The 22,170-nt window shown below is 36.7% G+C and overlaps 1 protein-coding gene across 2 annotated transcripts; it reads right to left on the bottom strand.

Moving 5' to 3' along the window:
* Nucleotides 1-1,091: 1,091 nt before the first annotated feature.
* POK2 (phragmoplast orienting kinesin 2) lies at nucleotides 1,092-20,283 on the bottom strand. 2 transcript variants are annotated; one of them, XM_086439427.1, is made up of 39 exons: nucleotides 20,041-20,283; nucleotides 19,167-19,887; nucleotides 18,912-19,067; nucleotides 18,738-18,821; nucleotides 17,373-17,492; nucleotides 17,162-17,275; nucleotides 16,981-17,073; nucleotides 16,737-16,897; nucleotides 16,219-16,293; nucleotides 16,017-16,104; nucleotides 15,874-15,932; nucleotides 15,724-15,787; nucleotides 15,553-15,618; nucleotides 15,266-15,454; nucleotides 15,081-15,185; nucleotides 14,768-15,003; nucleotides 14,615-14,684; nucleotides 14,455-14,520; nucleotides 14,282-14,326; nucleotides 14,121-14,200; nucleotides 13,483-13,564; nucleotides 11,823-13,394; nucleotides 11,581-11,697; nucleotides 11,025-11,486; nucleotides 5,218-7,761; nucleotides 5,029-5,136; nucleotides 4,784-4,947; nucleotides 4,603-4,690; nucleotides 4,078-4,152; nucleotides 3,743-3,985; nucleotides 3,550-3,648; nucleotides 3,302-3,376; nucleotides 3,137-3,195; nucleotides 2,450-2,561; nucleotides 2,239-2,349; nucleotides 1,965-2,135; nucleotides 1,788-1,853; nucleotides 1,544-1,663; nucleotides 1,092-1,437 (listed from the first exon to the last, which is right to left on the bottom strand). In XM_086439427.1, the coding sequence occupies exons 2-39, from the start codon at nucleotides 19,884-19,886 to the stop codon at nucleotides 1,312-1,314; spliced, it is 8,985 nt and encodes a 2,994-aa protein (XP_086295553.1). In that variant the 5' UTR covers nucleotide 19,887; nucleotides 20,041-20,283; the 3' UTR covers nucleotides 1,092-1,311. The 2 variants fall into 2 exon arrangements, 1 of the variants encoding a protein (XP_086295553.1); XR_015177567.1 differs by lacking the exons at nucleotides 1,092-1,437; nucleotides 1,544-1,663; nucleotides 1,788-1,853; ... (1 more) ...; nucleotides 2,239-2,349; nucleotides 2,450-2,561 and having other exon boundaries at nucleotides 3,550-3,628.
* Nucleotides 20,284-22,170: the final 1,887 nt, after the last annotated feature.

Here is a 22,170-nt window from a genome sequence, read left to right as displayed (position 1 = left end):
GAACAGTACTTTCTTCCCAATCTTTTCTTTATTTTATTTTATTTTATCTTACTTTTATTATTCTTGTTATAATTTATGGCTAGACCTCCTTTAGAGAGGTCGATGTAGTTTAAACAAGATCATCCTAGATAATTATTTGTTTTAATCATGCTTCAATGCTCTATTGTTATATCAATTTATTAAGTAGTGATCATTTGATAGAATAATTATTCTCCTGATTTTGATAGTTTAATTTTAGATAAGTTCCAGTTTAACTATGTTTTATTAGATATTTGAAATAAAACCTTTTGATTTCGTCTTATTAGAATATTATCACAAAATTTAGATTCATTATTTGGATTAACAGATTTCATTTTTCGATCCAATAACATTAGCTTTATTAATTGGATCGAGATAATAAGTAAACAAATAAATTGATAAGATAACTTGTTTTGATGGATTTAACTGATCTAATTATTTACATTGTGATTTCTATTCTAGTTTATCTTAGAATAATTTTATTTTTTCCTTAATACTTCGAACCGTGATTGTTTTTAAGTAAAAAATTATTGGATTAATGTTGTCTTTGTGAATCGACCCTTGCTTGCCAAGGTTTTTATTTATTTTGTTCTCTTTTATATTTTATTGATAATCTGCACAGAACACTAAGTCAATCAAACAGTCCAACATTGGTATCTTCAAACAACATACATAAAGCCATTGTAGAGGAAGAAAGTTTGGAGGTTTAAACCCCTTTCTCCAAAACGCCACAAACACATCTACTTAGAGAAATAATTGGGAGGGGGGGAGGCGCATAAAAATTGGGCTAACTCGATAAACTCTAATGAACTTTCACGGGCCCATAAACCAAAACGCTCACCACCTAGGCTGATGAATATCACCAACATCTCCCCAATTGGCAAGTTTATCTTTTCTTTTTTATGTATTATCAAGGAATATAGAATTCATTGCATTTTCTAAGAGAAAAGTACAATATATGGTAGAATATAGGCACAACGTGACCATGGTCTATACATATCAAATACCATAGATCACACCTTCTCTACTATATTCAAATACCTTGGATCACACCTTCCAAAAATTTGTAAACATTCAGACAAATGCAACATTTTAATTTCATTTGATATAAATTCGCAGGATATTCACAGCTACAAAAGAATTAATCAAACAGCTCAACCAGCTTCTATCATAGATATATAAATAATTTACAGAACAAAAGCCTGCCCAACGTCGAACATCCAAACTGTTAACCAAAAATTCTAACAATGCAGGTGAATACCATCCTATCCCCCCTTTGCCTCGCAGATGGATTTATCGACTTAAAGCAGTGAGAAATGGACTTTGTGATCTCGAAGAGTCCTCGTATGTTCTTGAGTTTAATGGTGATGATTGTTGTTTCAGCTCAGACAATCGAATTCTCTCGTTGGTTATTCTACTCTGCAAAATAAGTAGTCATCTACTTGTAAGCATCCATTTTCAAACTTTCAATGTTCTATGCATTTGAAAATATAAGCAAATGGAACAGAACCCGTCCCCCCGTCACCTTAAATGTCAAATCTTGCAATTCTCTTTCCAGTGAAGCAACCCGATCTTTAAGCTGTTCGAGTGCATCTTCTGCCATTGAAGGACTTATTTCGGATACAGGTCGTGTTATTCCAGCTGCCTGTAATTTGGGTTCAAACCAGAATTTTGATGATCATTTTACATGTTAAGAATGAAAAAGAAAAAAAAAAATCCGTTGTGTCGAAGGAAACATTTGAAGTAGGGATTAAGAAATTCGCAGCAACCTTTAAAATGCTGGTACACAAGCTCAACAGCTTCTGTGCTAATTGGAGCCTCTCCTCTTCGTTTTCCTGTTATGTTGGATTTATCTAGTCCATTAGGTCATCCAAATCTCACCCCACTTTCAGAAATAACACATTTTTTTCCAGGCCAAAGACTACTGAAGAAGAATGAATGCTAACCTTTAGTTTATTATTCAATCGTTGTTCCTCATCGAAATCAATAGAGGGACTCCTACCATTAGAAGCCCGATATAAGGATAGCTCTTCCTTCACACGTGAAAGAATGATCTCCGTTCGTCGCAGCTTAGTACTTAAGTCTACGTTTTGATTTTTTAGCGAATTGTTTTCTTCCTGTTTCATTGAAACAAATCACATTAAACATTAATCCAACTTGGATTTTGATTTTGACATTTTTTTAACCATGAAGTAAAGTTGGGGTTTAAAGATTTCCTGCCTTAATTTTCGCGTGGTGATGAATGCGTTGCTGGAGGTTTTGCTGACCGGACAGCTTCTTCACCTCGTCTTCAAGTTGCATCACCTTGTTCTTATGATTCACATTCTCCATCTACAAAGTTTTATAAGTACCAAAGATGATCAAAAGTTTAAATACCCAAAGACATCCCTCTGTTACCAACCCTTAAACAAACAAGACAATCAATTCAAACCTTCAACATTTCGTTTTCTGTTGTGAGAAACTGATCTCGCTGCCGAAGCTTTTCAGATGCAATCCGTGCGGCCACCATCTCTGCATGCCTTCGGTTTATTTCCTCCAGCCATCTACAAATAAAACATACATACAACTTAAGCATTCTGGGAATCGAAAGACACTTAGGATCACAAAACTTGAGGCTATTGAGTTCATGGTTTTAAATCTCATCCGAGACCGAGAAGACTCGCCTGAGTCATCTCGGTATTGTTCAGCAACGAGACGGATTTACAAGGCGTCTCAGACTTCACACCCAAGTCATCTCGGTATCGTTTAGTAATGACACGGATTTACAAGGCATCTCAGGCTTCACACCATCTCTTGAGATAAAGGAGATGACTTGGACGATATTTTGAAAATCCTGAGTCAGAAAAACTTAAAATATTTTTTTAGAATTTAACTATTTATTATATAAATTAAAACATGATTTTATGACTAAACATCTTCTAATCTACCTTATTTTATTAAAAAAAATTATAATAATTTTCATTTAAATATATACATGAATAAATCATTCTAGACCGAGTTAAATGGTTTATCTCGTTTGAAACAAGTTGACTAGTCCGAGACAACTCGGTCTGTTCCATGGACGAGACGAGAGGTCAAACTGAGTTTTGAAACCATGATTGAGTTAGCAGTTTCTCACCCTTGTCTCTCTTCAATAAAGTCATTCAGCTGCTGCTTCAGTTTGACCACCTCTTCCTCCTGTATAACAGACATACCCAAAAAAAAAACAAAAATAGCCCTCAGTAACACAATAAGGAGAAAAGAAAAATAAATAAAAATTTCTAACAAAATCACCAAATCTAACCTTTACTAGGGATTCTTCACTGTGGAACTGAGCCTTCTCTGTTATTTTGTGCACTTGTTGAAGATCCAAGAGTGACTAGATTGAAAAGTAGAAGGCAGTAAGCATAGGTAGGAAGATAGTGCACTGGATTTACATGGCACAAAGGACCCTAACACAGTATTCTTCTGTTTACACGAACTAAGTTCAAGATAGAAAATATCAATGAAGATGAACAAATTTAAGGAATAAGGCATAAATCATAATCTTACAGCATAGTTGCTCATATCCAACTTTACTCCCAATAAATCACGAATTACATCATGGGTCATGCTCTCCGCAGCAGCTAGTCTAGCATTCAGCATGAATATCTGAAAGAGAAGCACACGAATTTCAAATTTAGAACAATGGGTGCCCGTCAAAAGGTGAAAGGAAAGGTCATACCAAGTGGTGTGATCAACTTACCTCTTTCTGTCGACTTGCAGCTAATCCTTCAAGCTCTTCGATTCGAAGCCTCCCCGCAGTGAGCTCCTCATCCTTCTCAGAGTTTATTTGATGTGCTAAGCCCAATCCAATGCATTTAAAAGGGGAACCCGATCCTCTAGACTTTGATGCATTTTTTTCTAGTTTAGTTGATGACGAGATTGCAAGGTGGGAGGATGCAGGTTCGGGTTTGACTTGTTCAGCCATGGCTTCCAATGCTTTGAACTGGTTTAGAACCAATCAGATTCAGAAAATTTAACAAGGAAAAAATATATCTTGCAATCTTTATTTCGATAAAGCGGAGAGTGGTAACCAACCTTTTGCTTGTACTCACGTGCTTGTGCTTCTGCATGCAAATTCAGCTCAGAAATATGTGCTTTGCATTGAGAGATCTGTTGATAAACATAGTTAGTGGTGAAACTTATTTATTTGGCAACATATCTTCAATCTATTTTTAGCTATGTCACAAATAAAAATTACTGAGTGTTGAGTGTATATTTTCCTCCACTCACGGATGTGTCATACCCTACTTGAGCTCCGTGACCCTCTTTTATTCATAGTTCTCCCCCTCTCCAATAGATTGGTCTTTTGGAGTAGTTGTTGGTTAACATGATATCAGAGCGCTAGGTTCGTATAGGTCACGAGTTCGAATCTTTCCACCCTTATGGGTAAGGGGGAGTGTTGAGTGTATATTTTCGTACACTCTCGGGTGTGTCATACCCCAGTTAACCCCGTGACCCTCTTATATACTCATAGTTTTCTCCCTCTCAAATAGATCAGTCTTTTGGAGTAGTTGGTTGGTTAACACAGAGCAACAGAAAAAAATGCCTAGAAAGGCTTACCTCAGCATCCTTCTCAGACCTATATTTCTCCAAAAATATTATTTGTTTTTTAGCATCTTGCAGATCATTCTCTTTCTCTTCAAGATGCCTGTGTAAAAGGAAAAAATGATTGAGGTGTTTACATGCCAAACTTCTAGAAGTCTATGCAATAAGGGAGAACATGTTATAATGGCTTCCAAACCTTTGCAAGTCAGTATATCCACTTTTAATATTCTGCATTTCTATATCCACGGTCGCACCAGAAGATTGTACGGTCATCATCTGATGTCTTATTGCTTGAAGCTCCATCTCTAGCTCCTCTCTCTGCAACCGTTGCCTTTCAGCCTCTCCTTTGACTATATCCACCTAACGAAGTGGAAGAAGACCAAGGTATGAGAGAAGATCAAGAAGTACAACAAAATGTAGTATAAGAATTCAAAAGTTCACCTTGTTTTCCAAAACATTTACGGTACATTCTAGCTCTTCCACAGACCTCTCTAGCAGCTTTACCTCCTCTTCCTTGTCATCAGCATAAGTCTTTCTTGACTCAGCTATCTACGATTCATAGAAAAAACATGAATTAGGAAACAAACCACAGGTGACACAATTTAAAATTAACAAACCGGGCTAGCTAACCTGTCGAGCTTCGATGGCAATAGCTTCATTTTCTTCTGCTAGAGTCTGCGCCATTTCCAACTTCTCTTTCAACGTATGTACGACAGAATCAAGGTGATCCCTCTCACTAGTAACTTTGTTCAAATCGTTCTTCAATCCTTCCAGGAAAGTAGTCATCTGACCGAAGGCATTGTCCATTTGAAAGAGTTCCTCTTCTAACCTCTCTGTTAGGTTACTTCTCTCTGTTAAATCATTTTCAATGGAACTTTTCACCACTAAGGCATCTTCCATTTGAGTTTTCAGCTCGACGTTCTCAACCATAACCACTTCTAGCGACTTCCGCTCTTTTGAGATATCCAACTCAAGAGCGGATATCAATTTGATTTTCTCCTGCAATTGAGCTTCCAACATTTGGTTGTGATTAATGGTCTCATTGAGTTCATCTGACCTTAACGCAAGGTCATCTTCTAAGGACTCCATTGCAGCCACTATTTCTAAAAATTCATCTTTTTGGTCCTTTGCATTAGATGCCGACTCCTGCAATAAGCTCAAATCAAACGACATGCCCTTCAAGACTTCATCTTTCCTGGACAACTCAGCCTTAAGAGAGAAATTTTCAGATATCAGTTCATTAGCGAATTTCTCCAAGCACTCACACTCAACGGAGAGCTTGGATGCCCTTTCTTCATTTTCGCAGATTTCTTGAAACATTTTATCTAATAATGCAATATTCTTCACACCAACTACATCAAATATTCTCTTCTCCACCATATTTACAGTTTGGACTGAATCAACACTGTGTTTACCATTCAAGCTTAGCAAGGAAATGATTTCATCCTTATTTTGCTTAACAGACATAAGATCTCTTCTTAAAGAACTATTCTCTTCATTTAAGGCATTTATCATGTTAGTTTGGACTTCTAAATCATGGGTTCTTGAACTAAGCTCCTCTTCAATGATTGATTGAGAATGTCGAAGTTCCTCCAATTCTGCATTTTTCATGTCATGATTGGCATGTAGACTGGCAATGGAAGTCTCCAAGTAGCAAGTTTTTTCCTTCAACACACGGTTCTCCTCATCGAAGACAAGTATGCGGTTAAAAGAAGATTTGAATTCAGATTTCTTCTCCTGTAAATCTCCGTGGACTCTGCAGTAATCCTCCTTCAGCTTCCTTACCTCATTTTTCAGAGTCTCATTTTCCTCCTCAATGGAGCTCATTTTGGTTAGCTCCACCACTTTCCTGTCCAATTCTGTTTCCTTCATTCCTAAATCTTCAATAAGTTGTTTAGTTTCAGTTTCAAGTACTTGGACTCGAGCTGATAACCTCTCTTTAGTTTCCTTGACTTCAGTAAGTTCATCTCTTAACGTATCGTTTGAACAAACAATTTCCTTTAGTGATTGAATGTCACATTCAAGAACCTTGTTTACTTGATCCATTTCTGCTTCAGTATCCATAAACAAGTGTTTTTCCAGTTCAACTTCTACCCTAAGAAAGATGACTTCTTTCTTTAAATTTTCAAGAACCGCACTTAATGTCACTCGCTCTCTCTCCAAATCAACTTTTTGGAAAGACATCTGTTTCAACTCCGATGCCAAGATAAATGATTCAAAGTCTTTGGCAGTTAAGTCCATCATAAAAATCTCAACCTGAGATTTTATAAGCTCCTCTTGATCCGAGAGGGTTTTTGATGCATTTGTGCTACTCAAGTCCAACTCTTTCATCAAAACCATAAGTTCAGAACCCATGGAGTTTGACCTAGCCATCATAAACTCTTCTTGGAGTTGTAAATCCAATATTTTCTTCTCAAAAGAGCTTAACTTGCCACTGAGCTTTCCAGTTTCATCTTCTTTCCTCGATATGCGATCAAAGCTGTTCTTGATGTCAACCAGAAGTTTTCCCTTTAGAATTCTACACATCTCGAGTTCTCTCTTTGCTTTCGAATTGTGCTCCCTTAAGTCAGCTATGACAGAGTTTGATTCACACAACCCATGATGAAGCAGTCCATTTTCCACATTTAGTCCGGTCACCGCCTCCAACAGAACTCCCATGTGACACAGGTGTAACACCGACACAGCACAATCTTTTACAATTATGTCGGACCAGATATCCTCCAACCATGACCTTGTTAACTTAGTTGAGTGTAAAAGCTGGGACTTCAAGCATTGTAAATCACACACAATTGACTTGAATTCCTCCTTGAAAGTGGTCTGGACCTGTATAATAATATCCTCCAATGATATAAAGAGGTTTCTTGCTTCCAACAGATCTGAGCAATACTGCTTTTCCAGATTGTTATATTGCTGATCCTTCTGATCAATAGAGGATTGCAAACATCGAGCCTCATCGATTAAGAAGTCTCTTTCATTTGTTAATGCGCCCTCCACTCTCTTAAGCCTTTCTGTTTCAAGTTTTGAAGCTTCATTTGCTGTCATCAGTGCATTTACCATCAAATCTGCTTCTTTTATGGTTCCTTGAGCCTCTTCAAATTTTGCAAGCAGACTAGAAGCCTCGGCATTTTTCTGTGCTGCAACCAGTTTTGCTTCACTGAGCTCAAGCTCAAGCACCTGCGTAAAATCATTATAAAAGATCAAGTTCAGTTGTGGGGAAATACGGTTTATCGAGGGCCTTATTAAATGACAGACAAGCATCCCATCTGGGGTATCTAAATCGGTACTACCGGATCAGATGATTCAACAATTGAATCTATTACATATTTTTGGATGAACAGAAAAAAAGACCCATGGAATTGAGTCTAAAGAAACTAAAATTAAATTATTACTAGTATCAAATTGGATCGAAATGTTTTGGTGATATTCCTGTGGGAATCCATTGAGTGGTGAGTCCCCCCCTCCCCTCTTGCCCAAAAAAAAAAAAAAATAGTGTGAACCATGTGTTCCAGTGCCAATTATATGCCATATGCCACAAAACTAACCTCCCAACGCACAACGCCAGTGAGGAACTCAAGCTAATCCCCAGATGTAGCCCAAGTCAGATTTCCCCCATGAATTGTAAGAGTTCCCTCAACACAGGAAGGCAGCACTCACCCAAAAAGAACGATTGAAATTTAAAGAAATAGAATTTGTACTACTCTCATCTCTAAGCATAGTATTAATTTTGACTTATTTCTAGAATTATAGCGAAATATTTCAATTTGCATAAGGTCCAACACGAAATTTAACCAACGTTTCTTTTTGTACATATTTCTATGAAAATCACTATTCATTTCACAAAATATTTTAGTGAATAGTGAACTTCCACCAAAATAATCAAGTTTTAGAAATAAAAATGCAAGATTTCAGAGAAAATATTTGGTGAATGATAAACTTCGACAGAAAAAATTATTCAAAAATTCTAAAATGCTTGTAGAAAGTCCTTGCAAATTATAAATAATAGTATTCACTAATAAGGTGTTCTAATTAGCTGAAAAAATTAGTACATTCAAATGAGCACGCATACCATCATATATATTCAATTAGTTGGATAAATTAGTAATTTATTCCTACATATTCAAAAATATAAAAAGTAATAATAACACATGCGTGCATGTTTAATAGTTTGTTCGTGAAAGCAAGTGTTTTACATATTAATTAACCTCATTTAGAGTACTATTGTTTAGCACTGTTAGACTCTCAAATACTTGAGTGTATGTGTAGTAGAACGTTGTTGATCATCATCTCCACACTCCATACTATTGTTTACTATTTCTTGATGATGTAGTTAATGTGATATTATTATCCTCATTTACATGTAGAGTATTTATGTTTATCATTGTCAAACTCTAAAAAATTTGAGCGTATGTGTAGCAGAACGTTGACCATCATTTCCACACTCCATATGGTTGTTTACTATTTCTTGATGACTTAATGAGTATATTTTAATGGTTATTTTATCATTTTCCACAATTTCACTGAAAATACCCATAATATTTATGTCATTTCTACAACAATTTCATCATTTCCAAAAATTGTATTAATTTCCACTTATTGCATTAATTTTCTTTGAGTGGTTTGGGTAAATCCTGGATTGAAATATACAAAAGACCACCTCTCCCTTTATATAAAGGACTTGGGGATGAGTTTTTGAGAACTCTACATTTTTACATTTTCTAAAATCTTCCAATTATACGTCAAGAACTGTTCAAAAACACCTCAGCTCTAGAATCTTCCAATGATAGATAGGATTATATAAACCTCTTATAGTATATAAGAGAATCTCCTAAATTTCTCTAGATCCTTCCATCCAAACTACTCTACATTTTTCTAGCGCATTCTATAACTTTTAAGCCCTCATGACTCAATAAAAGGGGGATATCTTAAGTTGCACAACAGGACCATGACACAATTCCCCAACTAATTGTATTGACACCATCGTCAAACACAATCATCCTTCTCTTCTCCAAGCCACTTCCTTGGTCATTCCTCTCTTTGCTCAAGGTAAAGACATGCATCCTTGTTGTTGTCAGGTTACCTCTTCAAGACCTCCTGACATACAACTAGCCAAGATGCCCATTCACATTGCCTTCCAAGCCACGACAACAACAAATTTGGCCTTTCCAAGTTACTTCTTTAGGTTCTTCATCACTTGCCAAACTCAAGGTGCATAATACTAGACCACCTCCTAGCCTGACTTGCTTGCTGTCACTTTCTCTGAAGTGCGACCTCAATGCCAACTTCCGTTAAAGCTTCGCTACCAAATTCCCCTAAATCTAGCCTTCCTCTTAACAAACTTCCTCTTTGAATATGGCCATGATACCAACTAGCCTTCCTACAGACTAGGTTCCTTTGAACCTAGGCATAACACTCCCTAGACTTGGTCTTCCCCTAAGCCATAGTGAAAAAATTATCTGACTTTTTGAAAAATTTGTAATCAATTGGACTCTTCTGATTGGCAATTTATTCTTGACTTATACAAGAAAATTGGAAGAGAAAATAATTATATTAAGTTTAATATGAAATTTTGTTTAAAATTGTGTTCAAAATGAAAAACCACATTTTTATAACATGAAATTTCGTTTAATCTATGAAATACATATTTTTTATATTTTCCATAATTAACAATGTATATCCTATTTTTAAATATTCTCAATTTTTTTATGGACTTTTTGGCCTTTATTTAAATTATTTCCTTGGCAAATCATCCTCGAACCCCAACTTTGTCACTATGCCCTAAATCAGGTTCCTCTTAACCAACTCTGATACCACAACCTCAACCTTTCTTTGATACAACTTTTAAGGCAATCACCTACTCAAAGAACAATTCAGATGTATGGAATGAAAACTTGTGTTACTCTCACCTATAAGTGGTTTTGGTGATCCCAGTGGAATGGAAATGGAGACCCACCCCCCACCCCCTTATATGGATCTCTACCTCCTGATGTAGACTAAAACTTACCATTATTTCCATTTTCGAGAAACTTCTTAAGATAAATGTGAACATCTCTACTCTAGACTCTTCCCACGATATACAAAATTACATGCAATGCTTATGGTACACTAGAGAATCCCCTTAGTTTTCTCTAGATCTATGCACACTTCTCCAGAATATTCCATATTCCTCTAGCACATTGTAAAGCTTTCACTAGAACATTGTTGAGCATTGTGGCCATTTCGGAACTTTATTGCTTCTTCAAAAAGGGGAAAAACATTGGGTCTCCCAACGGGACCGTGACGCAGAGCAACAGTTCAGAAGATTCGTATTATTAAAGTTCCTTATAAATGAAGTCAAATGGGAATTACGAAAACAAGGACAACAAAGACACCCAGCTACCACAAATGAGCTTTAAAACACATGGTATGGCATAGCACAGAAGAAATGGAAAATAAATTACCTCCTTCTTTTGGAACCAATAAGTGCCAGCTTCTTGTGCCATTTGTTCAACTGTCTGAAGCTTATGATCCAACTCCGTCATTTTTAGATCAGATTGCTTTTCTGTGTTGCTTACCTTCTCCTGTAGTGTAAGTACTTGAGAATTCAGAATTTCCATGCTTTTTCGACTCTGTTTCTCAGATTTGCTGATCTCCTCTTTCTCTTTAAGCAGTTTGACCATCTGGGCTTGTACTCCTTTTAAGCTTTTGAGCGCAGACTCCAATTCCTTTCTTAGAAGAAGAATGGGCAGATCTGTATCACAGACATCTTGATGAGCTCTTTCAGACTCCAAATTTTCCAGTTTGCATGGGAAGCCATTCACAGTCTTGCCTATTTTAAAAGAACTCTCTGTAGTATCATCTTTCATGTCCCCAACAAACCGCGATTCTTGCTTGCTGACGTCTTCACTTGTTTTGATCTCAGTCTGCAAAAGTGTCAAATACATTTTAATTAACAAAACAAAATGAATAGTACAGATGGTTTAGGCTGTTTAATAGAAAAATAAGAGTATTACTTACGAGTCCCTTAGAATCACCATCTATACCTATGCAAGCACTCCATCCAGGATTAACTAAACTGTCCCCAACAAAATGTGACTCTTTCTTGTTGATGCCTCGACTTTCCTCAATCTCAGTCTGCAGAAGTGTTCAAAGACATTTAACTAATAAACTTAATATCTTGTGATGGTCAGAACTACGTCAGCAAAATGAATATTTCATATGGTTCAAGCTGTTTAACAAAAAGCAAGAGTATTACTTACCAGTTCCCCAGAATCACCATCCACACATATAGGATCATTCCATCCTGGGTACTCGCTCATACATGAGTTAAGTGTGGAAAGACCCAACTTAAACTCATCAAGTTTATCCTTTGTTTTCAAAAGAACATCTTTCCCGACCTCTTCTAGCTTCCTTTCCATAGCACAAACAAGTTCCTCCTCTTCAGAAAGCTTTAGCTTTAGCTTAACACAGCTTTCTTTGGAGGCTTCTAATTCCATTTTCAAAGATCGAATCTTTTCCTCAGCTTCTTCAATCACAGCAAGAGAATCACAATTTTTCTCCGACAATCTGTTCACAATCACAAAAGCTGCCATTGCACAAGTATCCGTTTTTCCAATCAGATCTTCCCTCAGCTTAATCTTATTTTCTAAGTCTCTTATAACTGACGTTCTTTCAGCCAGTTTTGAAGTCAACATAACAACTTCTTTCTCCTTCTCAATTCTTTCTTGCTGTTGTACTTCAGTAATAGCCAGCGCTGCCCCCCTTAAAGACCTCAGCTTCCACTCCATATCTATCCTTGTATTTTGTGCCTCCTCCAGACATTTCTGGAGTTCTTCAATCACCGAGTCTTTCTCAGAGATGTTTCTTACCATCCTCCCCACCTTCTCCCGGATCCAAGTCCTCTGAGGGAAGGAACAAAAAATCAAGTCCACCTCATCAGAGGCATCTTTGAGTGCCTCATGCCCATCAGAAATAATTTCTTCAACCTCACAAGCTAATTTTTCCCATTCATCGGATAACGTTATGAGTTCCGCATCTTTTTCCTCGAGTTGTTCACCTAACCATTCTTTGTCGAGGGTCATCAAATATAGCCTTTCTTGAAGCTCCATCAAGCTATGTTTAGTCTCCATCTCTTTTGCACTAGAATCCTTGACTTGTTGCTGAAGAGTGGCGAGCTCTTCTTGCAAGCAAACAATCACCTCAGCTGTTTCAGCCTCAACTTGTCTACAAACATCATCAACTTCTTGTTCATGGGATGTCTGAAATGCACGATCACTTTGGTACCACGTATTCAGCTTCTTAGCCTTTTCAAGAGAATCTTGCATTCTGTTCAGTTTTACCTGCAAAAGAGAATCCCCACTTTCTGCTTGCTCCAAAGAAGTCGGTGTTCTTAGTTCTTGACTACAAAGTTGTTCTTTCAAAACAGATATCTCTCGTTCCTGTTTACTCATAAGCTCCAAATGGTGGTTGTTACTTTCCCTCAAATCCTCCAACTCGTCGATCAACAGAATTTGTTGGGATTCTAGAGCTTCAAGTACAGATTTTGCATCCTGAAACTTTTGGCTTGCATCTTCACATTGGGCGCTGATCCTCAAACACCTATCGTTTGCCTTCTCAAGTTGGCTACTCAAACAAGAAGCGTGTTCCTCTGCTTCTCCACGAGATTGCCTTTCTTCTTGGAGAATGATCTTTAGTATATCGAGCTCAAGTTCCAAATTCATTATTTCTTCGGTGGGTTTCATTACTGTTTCATGTGTCCATCTTGCCTTCTCTTTCTGAAATGCTTCACGCAAGTCATTATCATCAAATGTTTGAACTTTCGTTGAGGACTCCTGAAAATTACAATCGTCACCCATTAAGAGAACTTGCAGAATTTTGTGTCAAGTGAATAAAGAAAAAAGCATGACAAAGAAAATTCACCGCATGGGGTTCATCATCGACATTATGATTATAGCGTGCAGATTTGAGGTTGTCCAATTGGGAATACAGATCATTAATTTCCCTGTAGAAATGGAGAACAGAATAGCACAAAAAAGCTTGAATAACGACTGCCACATCTAAGAGCAACTTCAATGGGGATACCCGTCTCCATCTCCATTAATGGATACCCATCTCCATCAACGGGGATACCCATCTCCATCTCCATTAATGGATAACCACGTGCTTACAGATGATAGCCACTTTGGATATTCATGGGGGATACACTCCAACTGTGTTGCCCAAAATTGCTATGCATAAATATTTTACTATCTTTTATTCAACCCACATTTCATAAAAAATCCAAAATGATCTGATATTCAGCCAATGGTCTGAAATTGTTTCCCTCCAAAAAATGGAGAAGCTGTATCTTGCTACCCATAATGGTTCATGAAAATCCCACAACCCAAAATGGATAGTGGGATGGGTAGTGCGTTGAAGACCCCTGTTTTGGATTTCACGACCCAAAATGGCAGTTGAGAGGGGATGGAGATTGGAATAGGTTGTGGTTGGAGTTGCTCTAGGGTATACAAAAACAAAACCCAAATTAACTGGAATTCAGAAGACGGGATTCTAATCACCTAGTGAGTTTAGCATTGATCTCCAAACAAGAGTTTAAGTTATTCCTGCAATCCTCAAGCTCTTTCTGGGTTTTTTTAAGCTGAAAAAAAAAATATTGTGAGAGATGTGAGGCAGTCCAACAAAGATAAGTAACTTAACAAACTTGGATATGTTAAGCAACCTCAAAATGGTAAGAATTGTTTTCTCCATTAATAGGTTCAGCGCCCTGTGCCCAATAGAGAAGAAATTGTCAGATGAAACCAAAGGAGAAGTGTGAAGAGCATGAAAACCATTTTTTCAGATGAAACGGAATAGCAAGCAAAAGAACTATTTGGGTGGAAAACATTGACCAACCTGAGGTGTCATTTTCGGATTTGGATGGTTATATCGACTGGTATTCCCAGGAAGGAATTGAATCAGCTGTAAACAAATAACTTACATTTACTATAAGAGTCGAAACAAAAAAGGAAAATAAAACTATAACCCATGAATTAATCTCAAATGCAACAAAGACCTGATCCCGCAGTTCAGATACTTCTTCCAATAGTATTTCTCTTTCTCCTTCTTCATAGAAATCTTGAAACCTACAAGTACACAATGTAGGTAGTACATTTAATCAAGTTTTTGGTATACATATGATGTGCTCCATAAGATTAAAGAGATTTACCTTCTGAGCTTGTCTAGAAGCCTAATATTTTCCAATGCGAAACGAATTACTTCTGGGTTCCTATCAACACTAGCCCGGAGTAATTGAAGCTCTTCGGAAAGAGCATTATTCTCTTCAATGAAATAAGTATCAGAAGGCATGAAACCACTCAGCAATGACTCCATTCTTTGAATTTTATCCTCACGGAACCTCAACATCATTTTAGTGCCTCGAGTATCCTCCTCTCTTTGTTGAACCTGAGAAGCATTATTTGTTCCATGGTTATAAGTATTGAAGTAAGGACTCTCGCGTTTGTTTAAAGATAGAAAGTTACCAAACGATTCAATTGTTCGATTTCAGCTTCAAGTTGCTTGATAGAGGTGTCTGCCATTTTTTCTCTTCTCAAGGCACCGGCTAGTGTGGTTTCCAAAGATTTTAACTGACACATAAACAAAGATCATATACTGTTTCAGCATTATCTTTGGAAGAAGAAAAGACGTTAAGAAAAAGATATAATACCTGTTTAATGGACATCCTCACAACGCCCAAAGATGCAGATTTATGGGAGTCATCATCACTCTCACAATCCATTTCAAGGATCTCTTCAGGTGAAGCATCATGTCCTTCCCTGTCAGTATCTCCAAAGATTGCAGAGCGGAATGAGAGAGACCTTGATACATTCTGACGCTTAAGAACAGAAAGCTCCTCCTGTTCCATAGGCCTCCCAATAAGCTCAACCATTCAAATTTAAATCAAAAAATTTGCACGAGAACATCAATGAACATAGTTCTAAGATTTCGTAGAACCTTTAAAAGTTGTATTTGGTGCTGTAATGCAATTACGTCCCCTGAAGCATCTTCATTCACCACAGCCTTGCATTTTAAAAAGGGTAGAATAATACAAATTGATTAGGCTCCAACCAAATACAGTCCATCATGTTGTATCAGTAAAGCATCAAGAAATAATATAACAATTACATTGTTTTGAATTAGTTTTGCTCGCTGAGCAAATTTAAGAGTGCTTAGCGTTTCTGCTGCACAGCTGCAAACAAAAAGTCAATCAGAATTTGTTGGAAAAACAGAACAAGTCAAAATAATAAAAAATCAAGTATGCATTGCAAGACCTACCATATCGAGGGACTGACATTAGCAATTATCATTGTTTTTGAGTTTCCACCAAGTGAATCCTGTAATGTGTTTCAGCCAATCTTAAGAACATGCAAAGATAAAACTAGACCAAGGACAGTAGAGAACATTATATAGAATCTGACTTGGAGAAGAAAGGTCAATCTTGAATCTCTGTAAGGAATATGTCGTTGCTTCCCATGTGCCACATCCACTAGAATCATTATTACATGACTGCAAATGCAAATACAGAGCAAAGGTGAACAATGCTAGAGCTCAAGTAACAAAGAAAATTATTCCATCAACATAAGAATGACAGTATATGCAATATGGTGTTGAACGAAGTACCCGAGTGTAGATAATGATTTGTTAATATTTGCTGCCTCTTTCAGACGCTCACCTTCAGCACCAGAAGTTTTCTGCCTGTCTCACATTATAAATTAGGGTAAATTATCATTTCATGCGCAGAATATGACGAAATTCCGATTCCGGCTCCCTGTTCATTCAATTTCAAAAACATGAAAATCCAGATCATGGGTTTTTCAAAGTGATGATCTCACTGGTTTAAAGTAGCGAGATCACTGTAAAACTGCAAGATCGTTACTCTTATAACCAGCACAATCGTCACTTTGAAGGAAAAAAAATCAGCGATCTCGCTACTTTAAACCAGTGAGATTGTCATTTTGAAAAACCTGCGATCTCGCTCTTCATGTTTTGGGAATTAAAATGAACAATTAGCCGGAGCAGGAATTTCGTCAAAAGTTTATCACAATTTGAGAAATTTCTCTATAAATTATCAGCATAGGTTCAAAAATCCAAGCTAGTCAAGCCATGCAAATTCGACAAATTCTAGGGCTGCTCATTACCTTTCTGAACCGGCAAGGTCCACAAGGTTTAGTCTTGCAAACCGTAGGTTTGTTGCAGAATCTTTTTCCCACCTACTCTCAATCACACATGTAAAGACGCAATGTGAACGGCTACTCTCTCTATTCATATTTGTTGCGGCTACTTTCCTATTTGCAGCACCCTATTGAGAGATGGTGAAAATTAAATAATAATTAATAATTGACATAAGCACAACAAAAATAATAAAAATTAATAATCAGTCACCTGAGTCAGAAGCTTAAGAATATCATTCACTGTCTCAACTTCAAATTCGGTAAGATTCTCGACATAGACACCCTTCATAATATCCTCCCGTATCTACAAAGTTATAAAGGATCAAGAAAATTAAAGAAAATGTAGATTCCTCATGCAAAATATGTATGCTCATAAAAGAATGTCAACTTACAAGCAAATTAGTAGACGAAGGATCGAGGAGATCCGTAATTTGTTCATTGTAAATTTCTAAGAAAGAGCATTTACAATTGTATTTTAATTTTTCATCCCTTCGGCTTTCCTCTTCCTGTAATCAAAAATAGGGAATGAAACATAAATCAGCTACAACTGTGAGTACAAATTCAAATGGTGACAGTGAGATTAGGCAGAGAAAAAGAAGTTACAGCTCTGATTCTCGCAAACAAGAATTCGAAGATGCGAGGTGTCATCCCACGGTGTGGACTGGGCTTGACTTCCAGCTCATCAATCTCACCGAGCATGGTATATGTCTTTCCGCTTCCCGTCTACAAGAACAAACTAATAAAATTTAACAAAGGAATGGAAGGTCTTTTTTCCCCAGAAGATTAAGTTTCAGCCCCAGAAACTATGAAAGAATTCTTGAGATGGTTGGACAATCATGCATACCTACTACCCATGCATGTACCATACATATGAAGAGGAATGGAACATACCATTCAGTTGGTAAGATAACCTGATCAAACAATAGTAACCATCTCCCCTACACCTGAGGGAATTCTTGTGAAGATTGGACAACCATACATATATGTGTGTTTTGCATCTAGTGCAACTGAAGGGGAGCGGGATACCATTTCAAGGGATCCAAACTAGGCCTCCATTAGATCAAACATAAACTGATTATATGATGGTAACTATCTTCGCGGCACATGTGGTAGACATGTAGAGCAAACACAAAGAGAGACGGAACGGAGCATGCAATGATTCCTGTTCAATGGTTCCAAACTAGGCCTCGACTAGATCAAAACATAACCTCATCAAATGATAATAACTGTCTTCCCTGCACATATGACACACATGTGATGTGAACACAAGAGGGGAATGGAACACATCATTCAATGGTTCCCTACTAGGATTCCCCCTAGATCAAAATGTGAGTTGATCAAATGATACTAATCATCTCCTGCATTGCAATCCTTTCGACAGTCGGGGAAAACTTGTAACACATGCTCCAAAAAAAAAAAAAACCTCACACGAGATGTTTACATTCATCTAATCTAGTTGATTTCCGACCTTGGAATCTCTAAGGTGGGACTTACTGATTCCCAAATCACATTATATGTCCACTATATTGGGAAACCTCAAACACCTTTCCCGTCTACATGCAAAATACAGAGATATACCAACTAAAGCACACCATACAGGACCTAGTCTAGAACTTACACTATATTAAATAATAGGATTCAAGTCTTCTGTAAACAAAAGTAGAGCATATCAAGCATCAAGAGTAAAATTATAGCTCTTTGTGTAACAAATACAACTCGCCAACAAGTGAGTTGGAAGATACAAAATTGTTGGAAGAAGACGGTAAATCACAACTAGAGGTACATGTCAACTAACTATCAATTCTTGTCGAGACAAGAGATCCCAAATAGAATTCCACTAAACTCATTAATCTGTTCAATCTAGGAAAGTACACCTACTATTTCCAAAAACTCAACACTATCATGTTTACAAGTATGGTACTACACAAAGCAAAGAAAAAAAAACAACTTGGTGCATATCAATAGTACCTGACCATAAGCAAACATGCAGCTATTGTATCCGGACATACAATTCTCTACCATTGGCAGACCTGCCACTCTGAAAAGCATCTCCTGCATAAAACCCAATTTCCAAACCACTCTCAACAAGCTAAAAAACATCAATTTTGTGAATTTTAGTGTTTCTTTGGTAGAAAATCAGACCTGGTTGATCGTTTCACATGCTACATGATCAAACGTGAACCGAGTCTCCGGTTGCCCAACCCAAGCAATGCTTTGTGCACTCTCCTGCTTCAAGCACCTGCTGTAGCCATGTGAGCTCCTCTCCATGCTATTGAGAGGACGAACACGTATTAAAACCTGTAAAATTCAACACTGATCAATAAAAATTAAACAAAAAAATTGGGACGAAGTAAATTAATCTCACAAGCTATCGAGACGGGACATAAAAGAGCTTACTTGCACATTATGATCCATCCAGAATGATGGATCCTCTCTGAGCTCAAAGTGAGGCACTTCGACCGTATTAACAACCAAAGGTGGGGCGCAAGACATTCCTTTCGAAAGTGCAGCAGAGTTTCCTGCACGAGCAGCCATGTTCACAGGAGGGCGAGACCCAATCATCCCCGGATTCAGTGGCTTGGTGACACTCTTGGTTGGGGTACTTTGGGTTGAACTACATTCAGAATGGTTGGTCGTAGCCCTCCCCATAGTCCTAACCGAACGAGGAGTCATATTGGTTAAACCACCATTCCCAAAACTAGCCACACGGCTCGACGGCGGTAAATTGTTCGAACTGTGGTTCATGTCAGTCCTCCCTTCATCGCGTGTTTCAGTTCCATTTGAACTGGATTCGTTCTTCTGTGCCCACCCAAACTTATTCCTCGATTGAAACCCTAATTGTTTCTCCGGAGTCCGAAGCGACCATGGAGCATTGCTACCTTTTCCTTGGACTCTAGATGGGGTTCTATCAAGTTTGCTCCTGAAACCAGATTCTGGTTCTGGAACAGATTTAGGGGTTTGTGTTGGCTCTGGTATCGTGTTTAGAGGAGGCCTGATAGTATCTGAGCCTGTTTGAATTACAGAAGAATCTGTAGGGTTTATGGGCAAATTCTCAATTTCCTCCAGATTGGATTTCTTCCCCGAATTACGCCGAAAGATTTTCAAATCCCTCAACATTCTGTCACAGACAAATTTGATACTTTAAAACCATAGAAATTAAAAATCAAGAAAAAAAAAAAAACGTTAAAAAGAATTATTAGGGGAAAATCTTCAAATTGACAAGGAATTGAACTTGAAATTTGTGGCTTTATATATGAAGATGAAGAAATACCTGAAAGAAGAATTGAGAAACAAGATCCGAAGCTGAGAAATTCCAGCAATCGTTTTCGATCAGAGAGCTAGTTCAGCTGCTTTTTAACTAGGGTTTTCTGAGAAATCTTGGAAATAAATCTGAAAAAAAAAAATTGATCTTTGAGAGATTGAGGAAGAAACCCTAGATCGAGATTCAAGAAGGATTTCGAAAAGCATTATTTTTCCTCTCTCTCTCTCTCTCTCTTCAGCTGAGGAAGGTTATTGACTTGGAACCTCTGCTGAAGTCTAGCTTTGCATTTCTAGAGATGGAAAATGGACGGCTCAGATTTGATTTTAGTTTAAAATTGCGTACCCGTAGTTTTCGCCGCGCTTAAATTTTTTGAATTCTGAGGGTATTTTGGGGAATGAAAAAATGGTAAACTTTATACTTAATTATGAAAGGTACAAGGAGGAGGGCCACCGAATCTTAACGGCTATATTATCTAATTGGGATTTTGAAATTTTGAACTTTTTGATATCGTTTGAGAAACATGTGCCGTTAAACACACGGTAAGATGCCTTAAATACACCTCGGAAATAAAGAAGCCCTGTGCATAATGCCCTTAAAACGAGTTTCTACCAAAAATACCCTCCTGCTTGTTTTTCAAGGTGTATTTAATGCATCTTGACGCCTGCCTTAGGGCACATGTTAACAAAACCCAATTTTAAAATTGGGAGGAGATGTGGAGATGGAACAACTCGAGCAAGTCATCATATGGGCTTGGAGTCATTCTTGCGAAATATCCAGAGAAAAGCGTTAAGATCGTTCATCTCAACTGAGATTTTTAAAGTATCAATCGATCTTCAAATTCGGATTAAAAATAGAGTAGAACTAGCGTGACTAACATGGTAAGACTTCTAGGCATGTAGCACAGTCCAATGTAGGACAACCAACTATAGTCGGTATCATAGTAATAAAATACTCCATATTTTTATTTTATTTTTTGAATAATTCTCGTTTAAAATGTGTTATGTAACTCGAACGATTAAAATAAGAATAAAAAATTCATCTTTTTCAACAAAAAAAACTTTGTTTTTACCTTTTAAAAACATAATATTGAGGGTATTTTTGTAATTTTAAAAACAACCAATGTAATTAAAGGGTTTTGATTTGCACTTTTCTTGTTTTTAACCTAAACGAATCTAATTATATTAAATTTAAATATAAAAGTGAGAGCATTCATGGCCACTCAAATTTTTGTGTCCAACCACTTTTACTCCGTTTTATCTTATTATAATAACTATAAGGTGGCATGTGCATATGCACATATATCGAAAGAGTTTATTTGTAATTTAAAACATTAATTGGAGGGTGTTTGAAAATTATATTGTCAAAAAGGATAGTTTTATAATTTTTAAACCTATTCTAGGATTGTGGGACACAATTTCTCGAAATATGGGCAAATGGAAGTTTAACTCCTAAATAAACACTTCACGAAGCCTCTCGTAATTTAATTGATTCATTTATTCATTTTCTTCATGTAGAAGAACAAGACATCCATTTAGAGGACAATCAAAGTAGTGTTACTTTACTATCTTTAACCTTTTATGATAGATTGGATAAACTAAGAAAAAATAAAAAAGAAATAACATTGAAATATATTTTTATTGATCAATCAGAATTGCTTTCCAAGACCCATAATTGTCTCAAAAGATATAATATACATATATTATTAGACCTTCTGAATAAGAGTCGAGAAGATCTTATAAAAATTAAATATTTTCTTGATTTTTGACCAAAATAACCTTAATTGTATTAAGTTTAGATATAAAAGTGAGGGCATTTGTAGGAAATCATTATTCAAATGTTATTTGTATGGTAAAATAGTAATATACTTTAGATGGAAATTAAGAATTTTATTTCTCAATTTGTTGTATCCATTTATCCACAACCATGATTTCCAAACTCATTTTGGCATCTTGTCTATTTCATGGACAAGATCGGTTGCCTCAGACGTGCCAACTCGTCTCAAATGAGATAAATCATTTAACTCGTTTTACAATTATATATATATATATATATATATACAAAAGTAATTATAATTTCCCATATATAAAATAAGGTAATTTAGAAAATGTTTAATCATTAAATCATACTTTATTTAAATAA

The sequence above is a fragment of the Akebia trifoliata genome, chromosome 4, assembly GCF_017979445.1.
Source record: "Akebia trifoliata isolate Shusen 1 chromosome 4, ASM1797944v1, whole genome shotgun sequence".
NCBI lineage: Eukaryota > Viridiplantae > Streptophyta > Magnoliopsida > Ranunculales > Lardizabalaceae > Akebia > Akebia trifoliata.
The sequence above is the reverse complement of the archived record's forward strand: the minus strand, read 5'-3'. Positions and strand labels throughout refer to the sequence as shown.

What these genes read in the sequence shown, in the direction of transcription:
- POK2 (XM_086439427.1), bottom strand. Translation starts at nt 19,886, where the DNA reads ATGTTGAGGGATTTGAAAATCTTTCGGCGTAATTCGGGGAAGAAATCC. An exon ending in AATGTCAGTCCCTCGATATG is followed by an intron (nt 15,788 to 15,873) that starts GTAGGTCTTGCA and finishes TTTTGTTTGCAG; the next exon opens with CTGTGCAGCAGAAACGCTAA. An exon ending in TGGATATGAGCAACTATGCT is followed by an intron (nt 3,377 to 3,549) that starts GTAAGATTATGA and finishes TTTTCAATCTAG; the next exon opens with TCACTCTTGGATCTTCAACA.